The sequence below is a fragment of the Cibotium barometz genome, chromosome 1, assembly GCF_041138505.1.
Source record: "Cibotium barometz isolate CiBa-2024 chromosome 1, ASM4113850v1, whole genome shotgun sequence".
NCBI classification, from domain to species: domain Eukaryota; kingdom Viridiplantae; phylum Streptophyta; class Polypodiopsida; order Cyatheales; family Cibotiaceae; genus Cibotium; species Cibotium barometz.
In genome coordinates this window covers 67,356,613-67,380,123 of record NC_141046.1, presented here as the reverse complement: position 1 = coordinate 67,380,123, position 23,511 = coordinate 67,356,613, and the positions used below count along the sequence as shown (strand labels likewise).

The 23,511-nt window shown below is 44.3% G+C and overlaps 1 protein-coding gene across 5 annotated transcripts in view; it reads left to right on the top strand.

Annotated features, from left to right (window-relative positions):
• Window positions 1–17,144, top strand: part of LOC147642359 (putative prolyl 4-hydroxylase 3) — a 44,353-nt gene extending 27,209 nt beyond the window's left edge. Inside the window, exons 2-9 of one of the 5 annotated variants that reach the window (XR_015267017.1) lie at window positions 13,814–13,904; window positions 15,482–15,579; window positions 15,691–15,788; window positions 15,969–16,098; window positions 16,220–16,407; window positions 16,530–16,620; window positions 16,728–16,810; window positions 16,888–17,144. Coding sequence is in view for 2 of the 5 variants with exons in the window: in XM_086805638.1 (XP_086661764.1) it covers window positions 13,814–13,904; window positions 15,482–15,579; window positions 15,691–15,788; window positions 15,969–16,098; window positions 16,220–16,407; window positions 16,530–16,603 (679 nt within the window). In the remaining 3 variants the exon portion in view is untranslated. Of the gene's footprint in view, window positions 1–13,813; window positions 13,905–15,481; window positions 15,580–15,690; window positions 15,789–15,968; window positions 16,099–16,219; window positions 16,408–16,529 lie in introns of all 5 variants that reach the window. The other 4 variants (XR_015267016.1, XR_015267015.1, XM_086805638.1 and 1 more) reach the window with 4 other exon arrangements.
• Window positions 17,145–23,511: the final 6,367 nt, after the last annotated feature.

Here is a 23,511-nt window from a genome sequence, read left to right as displayed (position 1 = left end):
TCATCAGGATCTGGCCCCACATATTTCCGAAATAGACTCACATGAAAAGCATTGTGAATCTTCCAATGACTAGGTAAAGCAAGCCTGTAGGACACTTCATTGATCTTATGAATCACCTTGAAGGGTCCATAATAGCGAGGAGAAAGCTTAGGATATGATCCTTCTCGTCCTGGCCTCTTCCGAAGCCTAGCCTTCTCAAATTTCAGCAATACCCAATCACCTTCTTTGACTTCCATGTCCCTTCTATGCTTGTCAGCAGCCTTTTTATGCTTATCCTGAGATCTTGCAATGGCTGTCCGCACCTGACCAAAGGCAACATCCAAGTCACGAACATATTCATCAGCTGCAAAAATCTCATCCTTGGTACGAAGGATGGGTGGCAAGACCACTCTGCCATAAATAATCTCAAACGGAGCCTTTCCTGTGGAAGCATGGATTGTATTGTTGTAGGCAAACTCAACAAGTGGAAGATACTTCTCCCATGCACTCTTTTGATCTGCCACATAACATTTCAATAAATCCAACACAGCTGAATTTGCAGCTTCACTTTGGCCATCTGTTTGGGGATGATAAGCTGATGAAAACTCAAGCTTAGTACCCATATTATCAAACAAAGCCCTCCAAAATAGGCTTGTAGTCCTGGGATCTCTGTCCCCAACAATGGATTTAGGCATACCATGATGCTTGAAAATATTAGCAAGAAAAAGCTTTACCATATGATCAGCTTTGATGGTTTTCTTGACGGGCAAGAAATGAGCTTGCTTGCTAAACCTGTCCACAATAGTCCAAATAGCATCATTCCCATGCTGGGATCTAGGCAAATCCATAATAAAATCCATCGTGATACTTTCCCAAGGTTGCGAGGGAATAGGCAATGGCTGAAGCAAACCTGGAGGCTTTTGCCTATCAAATTTCACCTTTTGGCAAGTGATACATGCACGCACATAAGCCTCAATGTCTTTACGCATGCTTGGCCAAAAGAAATACCTCTCAATCATGCGAGTAGTAGGCATAATACCTCTATGACCAGCATAAGGTGGAGCGTGACATTCGTCCATAACCTTTGGACGCAAATCCTTCACCACACATAGGCAATTGTCCTTCATTAGATAACCCTCATTGATAACATAAGAGGCATGTGAATGACCAGCCATCAAATCAGTCCATATATGGCAAAAATCAGCATCCAAATGATACAAATCTCTCATAGCAGATAGATCTCCATGAGAGGCCACTGAGACTGCAGCAATATAAGGCCTCCTAGATAGTGCATCGGCCACCACATTTTTCTTTCCTGGAGTATGCACAATCTGAAAATGAAACATGGAAAGAAAATTCGCCATTCTCATTTGCTTCTCTGAAAGCTTGGTTTGAGATAGAAAGTATCTCAAGCTTTGATGATCTGTCTTGACTACAAATTCAGCCCCAAGAAGGTAGTGTTTCCAAATCTTTAAGGCGTGAATTACAGCCAAGAGCTCTTTCTCATAGATATCCATATGAAGCTCAGCATCATGCAAACGACGGCTCTCGTATGCGACTGCATGCCCTTCTTGATTTAGGACAGCTCCTATGCAATCACCACAAGCATCACATTCAACCACGAATGACTTGTGCAAGTCAGGAACAATCAATACTGGACCACATATGATCGCATGCTTGAGCTGCAAGAAAGCATCCTGTTCCTTTGAAGTCCATTTGAAAACAGTTTTCTTCTTCGTGAGATCATGTAGAGGAGTGGCAATCATAGCAAAATGCCTTATGAAACGCCTGTAATACGAACATAATCCCAGAAAACTACGTACTTGATGTACGTTTTGCAATTCGGGCCAATTCCGAATAGTCTCTATCTTTGCAGGATCCATTGTAACTCCATCTTTGGATACAATATGTCCCAGATAATGAATCTCTGAAAGGAAAAACTCACTTTTCTTGGCATTGACGAAAAGTTTATGCTTCCGCAACTCTTCGAACACTGTGACCAAATGAGTTCTGTGTTCCTGCTCATTCTTGGAGAAAACCAAGATATCATCAAAGAAGACTCCTGTAAACTTGCGATGGGGTCGGAATATCCTATCCATCATACGATTAAAAGTAGCAGGAGCATTGGTGAGACCAAAAGGCATTACCAAGAATTCATATAATCCGAAGGCTGTCCTGAATGCAGTCTTATGGACATCTTGTGGCACCACGCGTATCTGGTGATAACCACTCTTCAAATCAAGTCTGCTAAAGCAAGCTGAACCATCAAGCTTATCCAAGATATCATCAATACGTGGAATAGGAAATCTGTTCTTGATGGTAAGCTTGTTCAAAGCTCTATAGTCAACACACATACGGAATGATCCGTCCTTCTTTTGAACTAGAAGCACAGGAGAGCAGTAAGGTGAGGAACTGGGCTGAACCAAACCTTTCTCTAAAAGCTCGTTTACCTGCTTCATAATTTCTTCTTGTTGTGCAGCACTCACTCGGTATGCGGGTTTGTTAGGTGGAGAACTACCTGGCACAAGATCTATGCAATGATCTTCGGGCCTTTGGGGAGGTAATTCACCTGGCAACGAGTCAGCAAAACAGTCGTTGAATGCATTAAGAAAATTCAGCCTATCATTAGACATAGCATCCACACTTTGATGATTTGGCACAAGACTATCACGCACAAAAACCAAGTACGCTGAAAGACTCTTTTTCATTGCTTTATTAATTTGGATGTGTGATACAACTGGGATAGAATCCCCTTCTTTGCCAGCATCAATAAAGTGCATGCGGCCTTTATGCATAAAAGAAATCATATTAGACTTGTAGTCTTTGCGGGGCTCAAGCCTATGATGCCATGGCTTGCCCAACAATACATCACATCCATTCAGAGGAGCAACTAGGAAATGCTCATTATCAAGATAGCCCTGTATATGGATACGCAACTTCCCAATCAAAGGGGTAACCTGCACCTCTTTGCCAATAAATGCAGCTTCAGCTTCAATCTGAGGTCCCATGTTTTCAACCTCAATACCCAATGCAGCTGCCATTTGCATAGAGATGAAATTGTCAGTTGCACAATCATCAAACATGAATAATGCGGGCTGATCCTTGATTTGCCCCCAAGCCTTGCAGACCATTCTCTCTTTAGCATCATGACCTGTATTACCTTGCACATCAGGAACTGCATGAACATTTGCTTTGGTGTGCTTGTCCTCGTGCTTTGGTTTGCGATCTGGGCATTGCCGAAACATGTGGTCTTTGCTACCACAAGAAAAGCATTTTCCATCCTTAGCATATTGCTCTCTTTGCTCCGGGGTTAATCCAAATTTGTTCTTTCTTGGGCCCTGTTCTTTATTTTCAGCTTTACCACCCTTGTAAGGCTCCCGGAAGTTCTTTTTAGATGGCTGTCCGCCCTTTTGCTGATTTGGGACAGCCTTGTCCTTCGCCTTGGAACCTCCTTGATCTTGCTTGATCTTGAGCACCAATTGCTCTGTAGCAAGGGCAGAAGCTGTGAGTTGTTGCAACGTATGTTTTGGGTGCAATTCAATACCCGATCTGTAAGCAGGTTGCAATCCAGAACGAAACTTCCTCTTTCTTTCCTCCTCAGAGATTAGCATGAAGGGAGTCACTTCCAGCAACACTTTCCAAAATTTGTTAACATACTGTTGCACACTCTCGTTATCTTTTTGTTCCAGCCTATCCCACTTTTGAGTGAGAGTTTGCTCTGCATTGGGTGGCAAGAACTGAGCATAAAATCTATCTTTGAATTCCTTCCAAGTAGAGATAGGATCCTTGGTGATCTTTTCGGTGATCCACCATTGGGCAGCAGTGCCTTTCAGAAACATGCTAGCATGGCGCACCTTTGACTTTTCTGTAAAGTCCTCATCGCTAAAAGCAATGTCGAACTGTGCCACAAACGCTAACACCTTAGAGGCATCATGTTCACCATGAAAGACATCAAATTTGACAGATTTATCACCTGCTTTGAACTCCTTGAGCTTCCTGGCATGAGGCTCATGGTCCTCTCTTTTTCTTTTCCCCTTATCCAACGGGGTAGCCCTGTCTGCATGGGCTCCATGGGCCGTCATAGAAGCTTCATGGGGCACGGTGGCATGTGCTCCACGAACTCGAAGCTCAGATGCATGTGACTTACCTGCATATGGCATGGTCTCTCCATGAGACAACTCAGAAGGCAAAATTTTTCTGGAAGCAGACCTGTCACCATGAGATACATATCTTGCATGCATGTGACTTTCGTGCCCTCCATGAGCACTGGCATACATAAATCTGTCAGGCTTAGTGCCTTGGGGAGAGGATGCATGACGAGAAGTGACAGTCACCTCTTCCTTTTGCATATAAGATTTCAGCCTCTGGGATGCGGGATCTCCATGCTTTAAACGAGGTGGATTTCTGAATTTTAGTTCTCCGTCATCCCCCTCTTTGATATCACCTTTGCGAAGGAGATAGGCAAGTGCCAACTCCCTTGGTTTCTTGCCCACTTCACGAGCCATTGATTCAAAGGTTACATCAACCATAGCATCAGCCTTCCTGGCTTCAATAGCACTTTGTAGATGAGGATCTTCATGCAAAAACTTCAATTCTTGCTCTTGAGCCTGCAAAAGTTTTCTCATATGTTCCATTTCAGCCCTCATAGCATCAGGGTCTTGTTCAAGCATAACTGTCTTTCCTGGAGACAGTTGACCTTTGGATTCACTATCCAGAACCCTTTCAAGGGGCTTGTGTCTACCTCGCAGGGCATCAGACCCACGAGAAGCACTAGAGGGACCCCTCGAATTTGGCACTTCCAAAGGGTTGCCTTGGCTGTCCATTGTGTTCAAAGTTCGCTAAAAGCGGGATGTCCAGTACACAGGTTCGTTTCCCCACTAGTAAGAGGGAAACAACCGTGCTCTGATACCAATGAAACCGATCCCGTCAAGTGGGAAAGACTCAGTTGGACACCTACACGTTTAATAGCACAACTTTAAAACCACAAATATGAAATGGACAACTTAAAACAACTTGAAATTTAAATGAACAGAAATGGAAAGATGGACACCAGCACTGGGGCCGGAACGGGCCGACCCCCCCCTCAATATATGATATATTTATTGGGAGTATTTAAAGAATACAATGCTCCATGGGTTCTGAGAACCAGATCATGTCCATGTACATATGAAAACAGTACTAAACAAATAGCTCGAATTTCGATGTAGAAGCTCGAAGCAGATTGACCACTAGTGTGGTCCAATCGCTACGGTCCTGTGCTTTCACTGGACTCCGCGGAGAGCACCACACTGGTGTTCCGAGACCACGCACAGACAGGCGCTCTCGTACTAACGCCTGGCTCTCCCGATCTCAGCACCTTTGGACCGAGGTTCGCCCATGTAGCTTGGACAACCCGGCACCGAACGGGTGTAGGCCGAGCGGGACGAATCTTTTACCAGATTTAAACATTAAATGCTTTACTCAAATCTGAAAATCACTTACTTGTAATTGGTTGATAAAAGACCAAAGCTTGTGGTTTGATGAAGTCTTCCAGGTGATGAAGAAGCAGTTGCCTCGTGTTGAGCCACCAAAGCAGATACCTCCGTAAAAGAAAACCACAGCCACCTTATAGAATGCACAGCCTGCAACAAGAAGGTACAGCCTGCAGTACGGAGGGTACAGAGGCTGTTGCAGCCAATCTCTTGTGGAAACACAAACGTAGGAGAGGTGTAGGGCAGCCACCAGGGAGTATAGTCGTAGCAGAGGGTACAGAAGCTACACAACCTGCAGCAAGTAGGTACAGAAGGTACACAGCCTGCAGCAAGAAGGTACAGAAGATGCGACCTGAACTGGGGGCAGCCGCCTGTGTGGAAGGTACCACATCCTGCAGAAAAACAGGCGCAAGGAGAGGAGCAGCCGCCTGTAGTTGCAGCCCCTGGGAAGGGTAGCCGCCTGCAGGGCAGTAGCAGCCAGCAGCAACAATCTCAATCGCCTGTAGAGGGGCAGGTACAGCAGACGCCTGGGGTAGTAGGCGCAGCAGCAACAGGGTCAGCCGCCTGTACTGCTGTGCAGTTCGCAGCCAGCCTGTAGAGAGAGTGAAAGCAGCCGAGTAGGAGGTGGTTGCCAGCAGAGATGCACTCAGCCGCCTGCAGCAAGCTAGTCGCCAGCCGGAAGAGCAGCCAGCGCCGGTTGATGAAAATCAACGCCAAAAAGAAAAGCGATTGCCTCCACGCTTGAATGAGGGAACTTTTTTTTAATAAGATTAATGTGGAGATAACCTTAGTGATTCTACGCATGCATGTGGGGACTAGTGGGGGTTGGTGACCATGCCCACCCCCACACTCACTTAAAAGTGAGGCTCCCCACCTTGGCCCCAAAGTGGGTGCCCAAAGGGGGTGCCCACTTTTAAATAAGTGTGAACCCCTAACCTTATAAATGAAAGGGTTAGAATTTAAAACATTAAAACAACGTGTACCATATACTTACCACCTGTTCACATGCACTGAAACTCGTCAGAATACAGGGCAGACTTCACGACTCACTGGCAGGCGTCCCCGCTCAGTAAGTAACACGTCAAGCAGGCAAACACACGAATACATATCATGCGAAAACAGTTTCAAGCATGCAAATCATGTGTGCATGTGCAAATAGTAACATGGACATATCTCCCGTTCATGGAACATGTACAAAATATCTGTCGGCACAAAACTGGCACGACATAAAAACATAAAATCCTGGTCTTCCTATGGAGTGACAGTCCCATAGGTAAGACACAGTTCCAGGCACGAGTTTCCCTAGGTGTGACAGTCCCATAGGTAAAACACGGCACGAATACTGGCTCTTCCATGGCGTGACAGTCCCATGGATCGAACACAGTCCAGGTCATACACGGGTGGCACTGATCTGGCTCCCGTCCATACGACACCATCCTGCTAACACACGGGTGGCACCAGTCTGGCTCCCGTCCATGTCAGCAAAATACTGGCCTCTTCACATGAGACACCGGCCTGGCCTCAGGTGAACGAGACGCAAAAATGTGGGAATGGACCAAATGGTCGGCCAATTGGTGACACTTACAGGTGTAAACTCTTGGCTGGTCTTTGTGTTGTACTCAGCCAGACATATTATTTTAATTGAATAAAGAAATACCGCAAGGGGCGCCAAGCTTTGGGGCCAACAGGTGTCGCTGTGTATTCAGATTTGGGCACTCTAGCTCCAATCTGTATTTTGTTTCTCATCTAGACTACAAGTGGACGGGTGATTGCTCCTACCGCACTCTGGTTTTCTATCAGAGGCCGGTTTCACATGCCATGGTGTTTGAATATCTGTGCCAAAAACATCCTAGCCATATGATCTGGCTTTATTGTCTTGCGCACGGGAATGAAATGTGCCTGCTTGCTAAACCTGTCAATGATGGTCCAAATAGCATCATTTCCCTGTGGCGTCCTTGGCAAATCCATAATGAAATCCATAGCAATGCTTTCCCATGGTTCATTTGGTATAGGCAAAGGCTGAAGCAATCCAGGTGTTTTATGTCGATCAAACTTGACCTTTTGACATACCATACATTCACGTACATATGCTTCAATATCCTTGCGAATATCTGGCCAAAAGAAATACCTCTCCAAAGCTTGTGCTGTGGCCAAAATGCCTCTATGACCTGCATATGGAGGAGCATGGCACTCATCCATAACGTTATGGCGAAGGTTCTTTACCACACACATACGATTTTGCGTCATGAGATATCCATCTCTTATGACATAAGATGGGACAGCAACACCCTCTTGTAATTCAGCCCATACATGTGCAAAATCCTCATCCAGATGATAAGTATTACTCATATCCGATAAGTCCTCATGGTATGCAACTGTAATAGCATGAACCTGTGGTCGTCTAGATAAGGCATCTGCCACCACATTCTTTTTCCCTGGAGTGTGTAAAATCTGAAAATGAAACATTGAGAGGAAATTTGCCCATCTCATATGCTTCTCTGAGAGCTTACTTTGAGTCAAAAAGTATCTCAAACTTTGATGATCAGTTTTGACCATAAAATCAGCCCCTAAAAGATAGTGTTTCCAAATAGTAAGGGCATGAATTACAGCCAACAACTCCTTCTCATAAACCTGTAAGTGAAGCTCTGCATGTTGCAAGCGTCTGCTCTCATAGGCAATGGCATGTCCTTCTTGGTTCAAAACAGCCCCTATGCAGTCCCCACATGCATCACATTCCAAAACTTTGCTATGTATGAAGCAACGGACTCTCCCTCATCTTGGGACAGCCAATCCCACTCCTTACGTACATCCTTTGCAAAGTTTGGTGGTAAGAATTGATCATAAAATTGAATTTTGAAAGAAGACCAAGTTGGGGCAGCACTTCCATCAAGTATTTTTGCAAGCCACCAATCACTTGCCGTATCCTTGAGATGCATTCCCACATGCCTGAGCATAGACTTTTCCGAAAAGTCTTCATTGCAAAAAGCTATCTTAAACTGTCTAATGAAAGCAAGTGCTTTGGTAGAGTCCATCCGTCCCTGAAAGTTTTCAAATTTTACATCCTTGTCACCGGCGGACTTGAACTCTCGAGGCTTCTTCCTTCTATATGCATCCCTATGTACATCCTGTTCATCTGCATGATGATGATGCCGTGATGAAGATTCACGATCCCTCTTCGTTCTTTCTTGAGCCACACTCTCCAAATGAGTGGAAAGCTCAACACGAGAACGGATGTCTTCTTGGAGCAAAGCGGGAATGAGTAGAGGATCCCTCATCCTTACTCTTCTCTTGACCTGCATCAAGCCTAGCACCAGGGACTCTTGTCCTTTCAGCATTTGGCACTTGCTGTGCTCTTTCTGCTTGTTGTGCATCATGTGCACCACCACGGGCAGCCATGAGGGGTGGCTTCTTGAAAGCCAAACTACCATCTGCTTCAGTGTATACATCACCCTTAACCATTAGGTATGCAAGTGCAAGCTCTCGGGGTTTCTCAACATCCATTTCCTTTGCAATTGCTGCAAAAGTGACTTCATGGACCGAAGCTTTTGCCTTCGCAGCCAACACCCTTTGTACATCCGGGTCATTTTTCAATGACCTAAGCTCTTCGGTTTCAGCCCTATAGCGTCGCACTTGATGCCTCAAAGATTCCAAATCAGAATGCATAGTGTCATGAGTACCTGCATCTCCATAGACATCATTGCCTGCAGCATCTTTTGCATCCCTTGTACCATGAAATTCACGGTCCTGTGTGTTCTCCACACTGTCAGAAATGTGGCTGTCCATGACACTCAAATCAGGTCACCAGTTATGATTCCAAGCCTCAGACCGTTTTCCAATGAGGGGAAAGAGACAGCTCTGATACCAATGTAACGGGAGGCGGACGCGTGTATTGGAATCGTATAAATGTTAACAAGATTTTGAGCACTTAACACTTGAGCATTACAACCACAAAGTTGAAAATGACAGTACACCACATAAAGGGGCCGATGATAGGCTGACCCCCCCCCTTTTAGGTTATTTTACCAAAAGAGTATGCAAAGTACAAGATTACGGGTGCCTGGGGATTCACCACCAGCCTGCACTTGATTCTTCCAAATACATCATGAATGAATACATTTCAAACAAGAGAATCTGTAGGTACATCCGCCCTACACACAGGTACATCCGCCCTGCACAAGAGTATCACTATCCTCACAGGTACTTCGCCCTGCACAAGATGTAAATGGATCTTTAGGCCTTGTTTCCACGCGAGAAACTGATCCAGAAACCTGTATTCTCCGCGAGCAAGTGTCCCCAATGCTTGCCCTAAGCACCTGTCATACCAGGAATCCTTGAGACACATCCATGCTCACATATTCCAATGCTGTCCGGTCTGTTTTGTGCAATAACCAGTCCAAAACAGCAACTTTCTATCTCGAGAAGTCCACCTGTAAAGGGTCCTACAGCCCTGCGGAGGTTCCTAGAGCTGTCCTGTACTGTCCAAGTTGACTTTGGACACCTGTAACCAGCCCAAAACTCGCAATAACCAGAAATTGCAGGTCTAAAATTTACCAACCAGCCCTTTAGAAGAGTGTGGGGATCGTTATCCAAGCTTGTGTGAGTCCGGGAAGCAAGCAACCAGCCCTGTAGCAACTCCCAAAGCTCCAACCAGCTCTCCAATGTGTTGAGTATGAATAAAACAGCCCAAAAGGCCTCTTGAGGGAGGCGCATTTTTCCAATGCCACCTAAGGGGCTTGGTGGGTACACATACTGGCTGACATGTGTCCCCATAAGGTGTCCAGCCCATAGTGCTCCATTTGTCCTGTTTGTATAAGTTTAGGTCCAACCAAATGGGAAATGGCCATAATGTGTCCAGGTAGGTGTCCAGCCCATAGTGCTCCATTTGTCGTGTTTGTATAAGTTTAGGTCCAACCAAATGGGAAATGGCCATAAGCTGTCCGGACTTCATTAATTTTGGTCCAACCAAATGCGAACGCATTATAAGTTGTCCGGCCACTTATTAATGAGTGTGGACCTCCAAACCAATAAACCTTAGTAGTAAATGAAGTAAGCTGTAAATTGAGTGTGGATGCACTTACCACCTGCAAAACCCATAAGCCCACAGTTTTAGGCCCAAACAGGAGTGCACACACGTGTCCACAAGGTGCCCGGGCGTCCCCGGTCCCTCGGGCTTCACAAGCCAAAATAACAAGCATTGTCCAGGCATCAAGACAATGTCACACAAAGTAAAATAAAGTTATGGCATGCATCATTTATGCATTGTGCACATGTAAACTTGGAGAATCACCTATCATCATTCTTGTACTTGAAAATATTCCGCCTGCCATCATAACACACTATGTGTGCATGGCCGGAATCCACACGGGCACCGCCCGAAAGTCTACAAATGTCCTGCCATGTCCTTGGACTCATATGATCCATACACATGCCCAGGTATAATACATACATGCATCCGCATGTTTCTAGGCCTGACACGCATCCGCATGTCCCTAGAATATAGGGGTTTGTGACAGTTTGTTTCACCGCCCGTCAGATTTCTGAAGGCCGGTTTCAGTCTCTTTCAAGTCTAAGACAGTTACCGAGCAGGAGAACAAGCACAAAAGGAAGTTCTCCGCACCGATGGCTAACACGACAATTCACGACTACAAAGATACTCTGGAATGCTATATTATGCACCTAGAGCATGTAGACTTGTTATTAGGGATTGAGTGGTTGAAGACTCTTCAAGTCCAGACAGATTGGTCTAGTCATATTTTTTCTTTTGAACATAGGAACACCCAGTATAGTATCTTAGGTGATTGTATACATCCCTCTCAGGGACCTCTTGTAAATACAGTTGATTTTGGTAATATAATGGATTCTTCTTTGTATACTGCTTTCCATTGTGTCTTGATTCCACTTTCTTCATTTCTCATACCTTCTATGGATGTCAATGAATTAAGTGTGTTTGAAACCAAAGAATTAAAGAAGATACTTGATTTGTTTCAAGATGTATTTCCTAAGGAACTGCCATTGGGCTTACCACCCGAAAGGGAAGTAGATCATCGTATTGACCTGATCCTTGGTGCTCACCCTGTTAGTATTTCACCTTACAAGATGAGCCAAGTTGAGGAAGATGAGTTGGCCAAACAACTCGAAGATTATTTGAGGATGGGCCAGATCCGTCCAAGTAAATCACCTTGGGGTATACCTGTGTTGCTTAGGAGAAAGAAGGACAACACCTGGAGAATGTGTATAGATTACAAGAGATTGAACAAGATGACAATTAAGAACCGTTATCCTCTCCCTAGATCAGATGACTTGAATGACCGGTTAGCGGGAGCGAAATATTTCACAAAGATAGATTTACGTACTGGCTATCACCAGATACGAATTCATGAAAGGCATGTCGAAAGAACCGCCTTTCGGACTAGGTATGGCCATTACAAATTTCTCGTATTACCTTTTGGGTTAACCAATGATCCAGCCTTTTTCCAGCAAATGATGAATGATCTTTTTCGTGAACATTTGGAAAAATTTGTGGTTGTGTTCCTGGATGATATTTTGATATATAGTCGTACTCTTGAGGATCACGTTAGATACCTCACGATTGTCTTAATTATTTTAAGACAGAATAGACTGTATGCTAAATTAAGTAAATGTGAGTTTTTCATAACAGACATCATTTACTTGGGACACAAGATCACTAGAGATGGATTGAGCATTGACTATGACCAAGTTCAGAAGGTTCTGGCGTGGCCTATACCGCAAACAGTGAAACAACTTTGTTCTTTTCTCGGTTTTGTTGTTTTTGGTCGGTACGTCCATCTAGTTAGCTCAGCTCGTGGCTCGGTGGGGACAACCAAGACTTGTGGGCTTGCCCACGGCTGTCAAGGTTGGGAGTTGAGTCAGGCCTGCATCCCCTCCATGTTTGTTTGGTTTGTTTGCAGGTTTCAAGTCTTGTACCAGGAGCGTTCTACGAGGAGATCCTATGGGGATTTGACAAGCGTGCTCCTGCACAAAAGGCCCCAAAGCGTGGCGCCCCCGCAGGTATTTATTTATCAATCGAGGTCGGCGTAGCCCTTGTACAATTCCCGAGAAGAAATCCCCTTGCTCCACGTAGAGGAGATCTCCTTGAAGCTTTCACCCAATTTGTGTTGTGGGATGCAAGAGCCTTGGCCCCCTATTTATACAAGTTTAGGGGTGAAAAGCTGTGCTTTTCCCCCTTAGAAAACAAACTACTACAAGTGCTTTTCCAAAAAAAACTCTTTCAAATAGCTTTTCCTCTCTTAAAAAAAATAAAAATAAAAAAAATCACATCGATTAGCGTTTTTCGAAAATCCATGCTTCGCTTTTCTCTTGCGCGTTTGGGCTGCCCGGCGCTTTTCCTTGCTGCCCGTCGCCTTGCGTTTAGCTGCTGCCCGGCGCCTTTGCTTCGCTTCTCTCCTTCGTTTGTACGCTTGCCCGCCTACGTGGCAGCCAACCGCCATGTGCACCTGCAGCCAGCCTTCACTTCTCCCCTTCGCTTGTGCGCCTGTAGGACTGCTTGCTACAGGCCGCCCATGACAAGTGGCAGCGCTTGCAGCCCAGCCACGACAGTGCCTACATCAGCCACATGTCAGCGCCTGTGCAGTCAACCACACGTGCAGTCAGCCACACGTCAGTGCTAGCAGCCAGGTGTGCCACGTCAGCTACCTGTGCCATGTGGCAGTGCCACCTTGAGAGAGAAGGAAACTGCTACACGTGCAACAAGGTAAGAGAAAAACACATATACATGCACATGAACAAACACATGAGCATGCACACACGTACACACACACACCAAACATGTATCTGCATCCACACACACGTACAAACTTACACATGCATATACAGGATTAAACATGATCAGTGGATGCTAAACAAGATTAAACATAATCACAATGCTTTAGAAAAAGAGGTAAAATACTCAGTTCTGTAGCAGATTGCATGGTGGGGTGTGGTTGTGTTGGTGGAGCTGAGTCTGTCACTCCTGGCCACATGGATTAGTCAGAGGGGAGCTTGCCATCTTAGATGAAAAAGTAATCTTGTTGCAACATGAATGACGCATACTAATACTAGTAATTGGGTCATCTTGATTATTTTTCAGATCGTAATATTGTTTGTGCCACACCATCGTGAAGCATTAAGGGTTAGGGTGTTCAAGGCCTCTCATGTGCATCGATATATTAGCGGCCTCGATGTTTTGGTAGTCCTCGTGTTTGTAATAGAGCTTGTATAGGTTTATAAGGAACTTCCTTTAAACTTCTGTCATGTTTTTGTTTGAGAAGAGTTTGGCAACATTTTAATGTTGCAAAGCTGTTAATTTTTAATTTGTGTGCTCTTATCTTGCCCTATTATTTCAGGTCTGACAGGGACGAGGAACGTTTTGATGGCAAGCCGTGGACAGAAGTCATTTCTTGGGAACCACGTGCTTTCATCTATCACAATTTTTTGGTACTATATCATGTCCATAACTCTGCTAGTTTTTTATTTTTTCCGCGAGAGTAATGGGTAGACATGAGATAACTATTGACATGGTATAAGTTTGTGCTCAATATGAAATGGACAGAGGTGCTCTTTGCTTTATGTTTGAATGTTAATTTTTGTACTCCTTGGTGATAAAGGTTTGTTTATAATTGTGCAAAAGGGAGTGTTCTTGATCCACGAAAGGTACTCATTAAAGATGCTGAAACCAAGGCTTTTAATACTGGAGCCCTGATGGCTGTTATGCAACCTTGCTGTGCAACCACGCGGATTGCTTGCATCCAGGCCCCTGGATAACCCAAACAGGTCGGCTACAAATTGAGGAGTCCATTTGTGCTTCTTGTTGCCAGCGGGGTGTGAGGCCAAAAGGACGAAAGGGCCAGATGTACGAGTGATCAGAGCAAATCAACACAGCATGAAATGGGTGACTAGAGGCCCTCTGATGTGAGTTGACTCTGAGTAGTAGACCAACGCCGAAGCATAGACGAGGTTGTGGCTCGCGTCGATGTGAGGCCAAGGCACTCCGAGAGGTGGTCGGCGTTGAAGGCTCGTGTCGGTGGATGCAGGGGCACTCCGAGGTGGTCGGTATTTGTAGTGGGCAGCGGAAGGTGAGGTGGTGCAGGCTCTGGTGACAAGGGTGTGTGGTACCTGAGGGGTGCAGACTCTTGTGACAAGGGTGCTGTAATACCTGAGGGGTGGTGAAGAACAGAGAGGGTTGCCATCCTGAGTGGTGTCGAATGAGCTAAGAGGGCTGCCATCCTGATGTCCAATGATGATGATGATGAGCAGAGAGGACTGCTGTCCTGACGATGTGAGCTGATGAGCAGAGAGGGCTGTTGTCCCAATGATGTGAGGATGATGAAGTAGAGAGTGGGCTGCTGTCCTAACGATGTGAGTTGTAGAGAAACGCCGATATGATGGAGCAGAGAGTGGGATGCTGTCCAAAGATATGTTGCAGTAGGAAAAACACAAACTGCTGGATGCAGAGAGGGCTGCTGTCCCAAGGATGTGAGCTATAGGAGAAAACGCTGGAGCTGATAACGATGATGATATTCTGATGTAGACCAGGCAATAACTTTTGAAATGCAACGTTTCTGACATATGATAATTAGAAACAATATGGAACATAACATACCTCTCACCTCATTTGACACGCTATTCGAAACAATGATGATTCCAAGTCCCACAAGCACGTCCATGGTCTCTCTGCCTGGGCTAGGTATCTGCAACAGTAGCCTGGTGATGCCCAAAGAAATCAGTGATGGATGTCTCAGTGGTGTCCTGCTGATCCTGTCTCCCTTCGTGTGGCCTCAATGAGGGCTCTTCTGTGATTATGCAGAAGGGGCCAATGCCCAGACATCTTTGATCTTAGCAATTCATCACTCATGTGAAGGGACCAAACCCCTCACTGAAGATACAGTGAAACCTCCCTCATCTCATAGTATACAGGGCATCTGAACAGATAGTGCTTCTTAGTCTCTACCTGTCTTGTCATGCATAACCTGCATATCCAGAGAGAGATTGACTTTTTTTGGTTTTCTTTTCAGTCGAAGGAGGAATGCGAATACTTGATAAGTCTAGCTAAACCTCACATGGTGAAATCAGCAGTAGTGGATAGCGCAACCGGCAAGAGCAAAGATAGCAGGTTGTTTGTTTTCCTTGTTCTCATGTCTTCATCCTACAATTCGAAATTCTTGACCTTTTCAATGTCTTGACCTTTACAAATTCTTCCTCAAACCCTCGTATGGCCATGTAGGGTACGCACAAGTTCTGGGACATTCTTGAGCAGAGGTCAAGACAAAATCATCAGAGCAATAGAGAAGAGGATTTCTGAATTCACATTCATCCCAGTAGGTATGAATCTCTCCTTTTGTGTTTTACTTCTTAAAGATGGACATAAGCACTTGAAGTGTGCACATCATGGTGTATCTATCTTGTAGAAGACACACACAGCTTTATGTAGTCAGTACCCATGTATAAGATTTTAGGATCTTAGTGAGTTTTAGCTAAGCTTCTTGGCCGTGTTGGAAGCAGAGCACGGGGAAGGAATCCAAATCCTCCATTACGAGGTCGGGCAGAAGTACGAAGCACATTATGATTACTTCCATGATAACTTCAACACGAAGAATGGGGGACAGCGTCTTGCAACACTGTTGATGTATCTGTAAGACTATTATCTTCTTGTTTCTTAGCATCTTCTTGTTGGACAAAATGGTTTATTTCTCTTACACTACTAATGATGGATCCAGAAAATATCACCTATAGTGAGGCTTTGATGTGTGCAGCTCGGATGTAGAATCTGGTGGTGAGACCGTTTTCCCGTCTGTGAACATGAACATCAGTCTGATTTCTCACCAGAATGACCTGTCAGAATGTGGAAAAACTGGTTTGTCTGTCAGACCCAGACTTGGGGACGCCTTGCTATTTTGGAGCATGAGGCCCGATGCATCGTTAGACCCATCAAGCCTTCATGGTAGGGCATTCAATTTTCACATTTGATTGTCTCTGTCCAACTATTTACCTATCTTCGTAAGTAGCACTTGAAAAAATATAGACTACCTTTTCCTGGTGTCCTTTATATCTGTTATTTTACAGGTGGCTGCCCAGTCATAAGTGGTAATAAGTGGTCAGCTACAAAATGGATGCACGTTAATGAGTACAAGATATGATGGTTACACACAAAAAGGCCGGTTTGTACCTCAGTTTGCAAGGCATTTGTTTGTTCAAGTACAACAAAATTGCAGGGTCATATGATCCCGCTGATGTTGTTTAACTATATGAACTTGATTACAGCTTGCTTGGGCAGTATAGAGATTAATTTTGAAGGAAAAAGATAAATGATTCAAGATGTTGCGGAAAGCTTATACAGGAAACAGGTGAAAGCCCTTTACCAAAGGCATCAGGAAGCCTCATATTTTCATAATTATTAAAAAGTAGGTGTCATCTGCACCAGATAGGGTGGCATGTTCTCTCGCCGTAAGTTCAAGGCATACGCATGTTGCTGATCGGTGCCAGCCAAAACCAACCTCATTTGGTTATCCACGGTCAGGGTTTTTTTTTTTTTTTTTTTGGAGAGAAGATATTTGAATTTGTAAATTGAAATTTGAAGGGGCATCAAATCGATAGCTTTCCTTATCATGTTGAGCTGGAGTCTTGCTTGCAACCATGTGTTTGTAGTGTGTCCGAAAATGCCATCCAACCTACTGATGCTAATATGCTGTTGTGCATGCCTCACACACGCGCGCGCATACACTGTAAGCACAGACTTAAGTTGTTTTGTATTTTGCTTTTATATGCATTTATGTTCAAGGGGCCATGCTAGGTCTTTGGAGAAATAAACGTGGTAAGTCTTTTTGTCACGGGAGCAACCATGTCATGCAAGTGATTTCTACTCATCTTCTAGGATTTGCTGCTAAGAAATGAACTTAAGATATTTGAGGTGAAGGTCGTCATATTGTATCCTCTGTGTATAGCAGCAGTTGTTTAATGGGAGCAACGTACCTTAATAGGCAACCACAAGCTGGCTACATATGAGCATGCATGTCTTGCAAATGTTCTATTTTTTTTGAGTACATGTGACAAATTTGTTGCCTCCCTACTTCAGCCCTGTGTATAGCAGAAATTTGTGTACATTTCTAGAAACCTTAGTGGTACAGTCATATAAAATTGGATTCAGGCAGTATGCAGATAAAATTGGATATAAGCCTTTTCTTAAGAAGGGAGAAAGCACACAACTTTATTGAGTTCAACAGATTTAAGGGTCTACAATAACGGTATGGATGATAGACATGATTGGATATCATTGACTTGGAGTCTATGACAGGGAGGTGAGCAAGCATGCAACTTGCATTGCGTTTGACAGATTTAAGGGTCTACAACAAGGGTATGTATGATAGACATGAATGGTACAAGGGAAGATTTATTTTACCCTATGCTTTCGTATCTCTCTATTTTTTAAGCAGTTCAATTTGAGCTTTTCATATTTGTTGAAGAAACAGTCAGTTTTTGTACAAAAAAAAAAGCAATCTCAAATTTATTCTCAAGATTATCAGTGTGGTGTATGCTTGTTTTAAACCACTGGTCCATTGGTGGTCACCATGTGAAGGAGTGGGGGCCTAGTGTGCGTATGCTTGTTTTAAACCGCTGGTCCATTGTAGTCACCATGTCAAGGAGTGGGGGCCTAGTGTGCGTATGCTTGTTTTAAACCGCTGGTCCATTGTAGTCACCATGTCAAGGAGTGGGGGCCTTGTGTCCAGCCTAGAAAAAGCGTAGGGGTATTGCTTGTTACGGTGACACGAGAGAGAGAAAGCAAGAAAGAAGAAAGATTTATTAACGTCTTCCAAAAGACCGAACTCGGCCCATGAGACAAATCAGTGTACCTGTGTGGGGTATCCTCTGTCATCCCAACAAAATGAAAAAGTATTGAACTAAAAAAAAAAAAGTTGAATCTGGGTGTGCAATAAGTACAATGAGTGGGGGGGAGGGGATGGAGCTCTACTACTAGGAGAATGCAAAGCTATATGCATGGAGTATACAATCATGATATGCAACCTAGCTAGCTCCATCCTGCACCATACTGGGGGTATAAAATGGTATACATCAATGAAGGGGGTGTCCACAGCTCCTTGAAGAGAGAGAGAGAGAGAAAGAGAGAAAGAGAGAGAGATCCATATGATGGCTGAAAGAGGGTTCGATTCTAGAAAAAGAGACTTCACGTTAAGCCTTTATATAAACAAATATGTGCTGAAAACCTCCTCATCATACACTAAGGTTGTAGATAGTTCTCACATATACGTATTGTTGTGAGCACCGAATCTTTGCACTCGAGGATGGGTGGGGTTCCCCCTTTGTATGGGTGTCTTGTAATTTTTAGAATATTGTGCATGCTTCTGATTGACACACTGTCAAAGTAGTATATGACCGTAACTAGACAATGCCAAGAAAAGCGTTTTGAAAAAAGAGGTGGAAGATTGGAAACCACTAGGGTTGATGACTTTTTGGTGAGCCTTGTAGTTGGTACTTGTTTAAACTTAGAGATTCCATGAAATCCGATGCTTTTAGGCACAAAGGAATTGCGTAAGGGTTATCAACCCGTGTGTGCAACTTGTATAAGCTTGCATAGTCTTCCATATGTTATAGAAATAAATAGTTTTATTGGTGGGTTGTCTTTGCTCATAAGACTACAAGAACTTTACTCCTTTTGTGACTTGAGAGAAGTCCTTGCCTATTGTTCTGTCTCCTTGCCTTCCATCTTTATTCCCCTCTAGCTTTTTCTTCTCCCTCAGTGGGCAAGCCCAATAGTGTTGGAAGTCAAGCTCCAGCTCCACCCCGCGTGTGTCGTCTTTATGCTGTGTGATCATGACCGACACCAGCTAGGTACAGCTGGACATGTGTGTTGTACTAAATAAGTCGGTAGACTTGACTTGACCTAACCACAGTTAGATATTGGTTAGTGTAAAGCCTAAGTGTAAGTCTCTTTTGACACTTGTACTTGTTGTCCATGCACTGATTTGTGCCCGTATGGTTATGTTTGGACTGCTACATGTACTAGCAGATGTCTATGAAGGTTTGGGACATGTATGACATGTATACGACTCAGTTTTGGTACTGAATAAGCTGCTGGTCACTGACAGTTTACAGTTTACAGACTGCATGACAGTAAGGTTGCAGGAGATAAAGCTGAAGCAACTACATAGCATATGTATTGACCATTGTACCTACAAGTGGGACTACTTATTTATGGATTGTTTTGAGCTGCTGAAGGGCTGAAATACCCTAGTTTTGACAATGAACTTGTTGCAGAAAAACTGTCAAACAGTTAAGGACTGCACTTGGTCAGTCATACTTGTTGGCTTGCAGGAAGTCAGGCATTTGACAGACATAGTCTACTGAATCATGGCTAATGCACAGGGCACCGACAATATTACCCAGATCGTTGGAGAGAAGTTGGATAACAAGAATTTTGCCTTGTGGAAATTGAGAATGAAAAACTTTTTGGTTGGCAGAGGATATTGGGACCTATGTACAGGTGATGAACAACCTGAATTGCCTGAACGACCGACACATGATCAGAAAAGAGCTTATAAGCAGTGGACAGAGAGAGCATGCAAAGTACTACACTGGTTTTCTTTATGTATATTTGATGCTATGGCAATACAGATCACTGGATGTGAGTCCCCAAAGGATGCTTGGAACATACTCATGAAGAACTATGGAAATGTAACACATGCAAGGAAGATTCAGTTGAAACTGCAGTTCAACATGTCTAGAAGTGGCAGAAGCATCCAGGTTTATACGACAGAGGTTAAGACCATAGCAGACCAGCTTGCCACCATTGGATCACAGGTATCTGAAGATGATATGATTGCTGTCACACTGAATGGACTTGGCAAGGAATACAAAGCATTTGATACATCTATTTCTGTTAGAGCTGAACCCCCTGACTAGGATGAGCTAGTTGCTTTGCTGTTGCATGAGGAGGTAAAGCTTGGATTGAATACAGGTTCTAGTGCGTCTCAGAGTAGAGACTGTTTTGTACTCTAGCCAGCGTGGCAGAGGCGGCAGAGGCCGTGGTTCGTTTCGAGGTCGTGGTGATACTCGAAACACCTATGGACAGCAACAACATAGTAATTGGCATGGCACAGATACATAGGGCCAGCGTGGATTTGGCGGCTTTAGAGGCAGGGGGAGATCACCCCGTGGGGCAGAGGTGGTGGATCATGGCAGTCGAATGATCAATCCAACAGGGATAAGGACTGTCATCACTGCAGCAAATATGGGCACATTGAAAAGGATTGTTACAAGAAGCAGAGAGATATGAAGGCAAAGGGCAAACAGCATGGGCACTATGCATCTTCTAGAGGTGCTCATGATGAGCGGGTTGACAGATTGTTTGCCATGCAGCATGTGTCCAAGAATGCACCTAGACAGAATAGAGATGAGAGATGGTACATTGATTGTGGGGCTTCTAATCACACGACACCCCACGGAGAGTGGTTCGATGAGTTGGTTGCAGGTTCACATGGTTATGTGTGTACTGGGGATGACGCCCAGCACGATATTCAGCACATAGGAGTTGTTCCGTTGATGATGCCTAGTGGCAAGAAGAAAAGCTTGCATGATGTACTACATGTACCGTCAATAACCAAGAATCTTTTGTTTGTGGGACAGATGGCAGAACAAAATCTGCAAGTGAGATTCAATAAAGATGGATGCTTTATTGAAGAATACGGTAATGGCTGCAAATTAATTGCTAGAGGCAGAAGGGATGGTAAGATGTTCACCTTGGATGCATCCATTCCTGAACTTAAGGCAGCCATGTTTGCACATGATGAGGGTGCTATTCGGGATGTTGAGATTTGGCACAAGAGGATTGGCCATGTCAATGTACAAAAGCTGAAATCTATGCAGCAGAAGGAAGTGGTACTTGGATTGCCCAAATTCAAGTATAATGACTTTGGTCATGTATGTCCTGCATGTCAGTTTGGAAAGCAGGTGAGATTTTCCTTCATGAAGCATGTAAAGAATAGCTCGAGACCCTTACAGTTGGTGCACTCTGATGTTTGGGGTCTGTCACATAATGCTTCGTTTGGAGGAGCTCGTTACTATGTATCTTTCATTGATGATTTCAGCAGGTACACTTGGCTGTACATACTGAAGCATAAAGATAACGTGTTTGATGCCTTCAAAGACTTCAAACAGCATGCTGAAAATGAGTTGGGCTGCTACGTATCTTGTCTTAGGTCAGATGGAGGCGGAGAATATGTCTCTAAGGAGTTTGACAGATATCTTGCAAAGTATGGGATAAGAAGGCAGCTCACTTGCAGCTATACACCGCAGCAGAACGGTGTTGCAGAGAGGAAAAACAGGGTACTGATGGAGTCAGCTAGAGCTATGCTGAATGAAAAATGTCTGCCTAATGCTTACTGAGCTGAAGCAGTGATGACTACTGTCTATGTGCTGAATTGAACCCCTACAGCAGGGATTCATGATGTTACACTTTATGAGAGGTTGTATGGTCATAAACCTGACATTAGGCACTTCAAAGTTTTTGGCTGCATTACGTATGTGCATATACCATATGAAAAGAGAAAGAAATTGGATCCTAAGGCAGTAAAGAGCGTGTTTTTGGGTTATGCACAGGAAAGAAAAGCCTATAAATGCTATGTGCCGTCTACACATGAGACACTGATAAGCAGAGATGTTGTCTTTGACGAAGTAGCTTCCTGATATGGGAATCCAGTTGTTGTGCCTACTGATGGATCAGCCAGCACAAGTAATGCTGAAAATACCCCTGCAGTTAGTACAACCATGAGTGGTCAGACAGGTGATGTATAATCTACAGTGAGTCCTTGGTCTGGCAGATTGCGGAATCGTACTCCTACGTCCACTGACACGGACATGTCAGTGAGGGGGAGATTGGATAAGGGAAAAGAAAAAATGTTTGAAGATGTAACATGACCACTTACTGCTGCAGGTTATGAGTCGTCCAGCAGTGATAGCTTGGACAGTGAGTTGGGGATTCCGTCTGTCATGACGCCAGGTGCTAGGCAGAATTGTTATGTGCCGCCTCATGAGAGGCAAGCTCAGAGTGAGCCACAGTTGAGGAGACCTGAGAGGGTCAGGAGACCCGTTGACAGGTACACTTATACTGGATATTCAGCCCGTCCTTATGCTTACATGACGAAAGTGACAGGTTTTAAAGAACCCACTAAGTTTGATGAGTGGTGTGCTGCCATGGATGAGGAGTATTCAGCTTTGGCTGAAAATGGAACATGGGATTTAATGCAGTTGCTGGATGGCAAAGTCCCCATTGGCTGCAAATGGGTGTACAAGGTTAAGTGCAAATCAGATGGGTCATTAGAGCGCTACAAGGCCAGGCTGGTTGCAAAAGGGTATGCGCAGCAGTATGGTCTTGACTATGAGGAGACTTTCAGCCCTGTAGCTAAAATGGCTACGGTCAGAACTGTCATTGCGTTGGCAGCAGCTAAAGGCTGGAAGTTATGGCAGATGGATGTGAAAAATGTCTTTCTGAATGGTGAGTTGCAGGAAGAGGTTTATATGGAGCAGCCTGAAGGCTATGTGCATCCGGATTTTCCAGCACATGTATGCAGGCTGAAAAAGGCATTATATGGGCTGAAACAGGCACCCAGAGCATGGAATGCTCGAATTAGCAGCTATTTACAGCAACGTGGGTTTAAGTTGGGTGATGCAGATCACAGTTTGTTTGTGAAGAAGACAGATCATGGCTATGTATTTCTGGTTGTCTATGTCGATGACTTAATCATTACTGGAGATGATGAAAGCGGGATTGCTGAAATTAAATCATGTTTGCAGGCTGAATTCAAAGTCAAAGATCTTGGTGAGTTGAAATATTTTCTGGGAATTGAGGTAGTGTCGACACCTCAAGGCATATGGTTGCTACAGAAGCAGTATGCTCATGACATGTTACAGAAGTATGGTATGGCTGAATGCAAGGCTATGGATACACCCCTAGAGCAAAATGTCAAGCTGCAGATTGATGTTGGGGCTGAAATAGAGAATGTAACCATGTATCATCAGATGGTGGGCAGCTTGA